This window comes from Halyomorpha halys, unplaced genomic scaffold, assembly GCF_000696795.3.
Source record: "Halyomorpha halys isolate HHAL.00 unplaced genomic scaffold, Hhal_1.1 Scaffold897.1, whole genome shotgun sequence".
In the NCBI taxonomy this organism is placed as follows: Eukaryota; Metazoa; Arthropoda; class Insecta; order Hemiptera; family Pentatomidae; genus Halyomorpha; species Halyomorpha halys.
The window spans coordinates 6906-8574 of NW_027114341.1; the positions used below are offsets into that span (position 1 = coordinate 6906).

The 1669-nt window shown below is 28.2% G+C and overlaps 1 protein-coding gene across 2 annotated transcripts in view; it reads right to left on the bottom strand.

The window, feature by feature from the left end:
* The window catches only part of LOC106686912 (trehalase), a gene marked incomplete in the record, with an annotated part of 10627 nt that continues 8958 nt past the window's right edge, over nucleotides 1–1669 (bottom strand). For both annotated transcript variants that reach the window (XM_067051547.1, XM_067051546.1), the window contains 4 exon segments: nucleotides 1–318; nucleotides 1090–1289; nucleotides 1359–1542; nucleotides 1620–1669. In XM_067051547.1, the coding sequence (XP_066907648.1) occupies nucleotides 97–318; nucleotides 1090–1289; nucleotides 1359–1542; nucleotides 1620–1669 (656 nt within the window).

Consider the following 1669-nt stretch of genomic DNA (forward strand, 5'->3'; position numbering starts at 1 on the left):
CAATTCATTTGTTTTCACTTTTTATTTACAATCTTTATAAAAATTTAAGCTTAAAAAAGTACTTAATTATAATTTTTACAAAATTAATTCATTATTTCAGTTTACAGCTATTTGAGAATCGTCTTTTTTTATTCTTTCCTCATCTCCTTTGGCAAATATTGAATCTTTAGTTATTAAAATTCGGTCATCTTTATCTTCACTTGATAGAAACATTTGATCACCCCATCTATCTAAAAATTCAAGAATTATTGCATTGGTCCAACCGTAACCTGATGAGGATTCTGGTGAAGTAGAATATCCTGATCCATAGCAGTCATACTGGAACACAAGATTTATATTTTAGATGTAATCTTCTTTAAAATTGAAATAAAATATGAATGTAGTTTTTTCGTTTTTTATGACCGTCAAGATTTGTCACCAAATCCTATATGGTCAGTATAAAGGTTGACTCTCAATAATTCAAAACTCAAAAGACTTGAGAAAAAGTTCTAGTAATCATAAAATAGGTAGGAAAAATTTAAATAAAAGAAAGTTTGATAAAAAGAACTTGCTCATTGAATGGTGGTTGACTTCAAATTACCTAAGAAGAATTATTTTTTCATATTGATAATTATTTATAGAAATCAGAGTTGTAATAAGTTGTATAATATGTTTGATGCTAGTGTTGGAAATCCAAAGATTTTATAAAATATATCTAACATATAAAGTAATAAAAGAATGTGACAAAAATTTATGAATAGATCTTTTCATATTTCTATGGTTGTAATGAAAATTGCCAAATTTTACTTCCATAAATCTATGCAAGTAAGCATGATTCTAAACTTAAAGTAGGATCAAGTGAAAGTTGTGTTATACATGCACGTTACTAAAAAAAAATTTCTCTCACTATATTTACTGTATTTTCCTCCTTGACTGCTTCTCTCTCCCCCAACTAACTTCTTTATTACTCCCTACTCTCCTTTTTTTATAGTATATTGAAGTGCTTGATGGCTATGATTTATATTTAAAAATATTTTATTTTATAATTGGGAGAATTCATTGATCAATAGTAAAATAGAACTTATTATTAGTTAACATTGGTATATTTACATATGGATGAGTTGATCCATGAATTTGGTATTCTTTATAGCAACAGTTAATAAACTTTTCTGCAAAGTGAAATGCAAGTTCTGTACCAACAGGTGTACCAAGTCTGTCAAGACCTTGTACAAGAAATGCTTGTAAAGGTGGCCAGCAATAAGGGAAATCCCAAAGCTCACCAGAGTCTTCCAATGATGCTGGTACGCCACCTGTGAAATGAAAGTGAATAATTTCTTATTATTATTTAGGAATAATTTTGCTGGATGTTTTTAGCATACCTGGAAAAGTATCAACTTTATTTTCATGCAAATACTTTAACACCTTTCCTGTTATTTTCTTAGGATCTTCCTTGTATGATTTTGTCCACAAAGGAACTAAGTTAGAAATATAGAAATAATCTCTCTGGATATTGTTGTGTAAATCATAATCTAACCATATTCCTTGATTTTCATTCCACAATATCTATTTTGAAAAACAGCTTCAGTATTTAGTATAGTATAATTACTTGAAGGGATTCTTAAAATATATTAAATACTCACAACTTCGATTGCTCTCAGCAAACTTTCAGCTTCACATTGACATTTTTTTG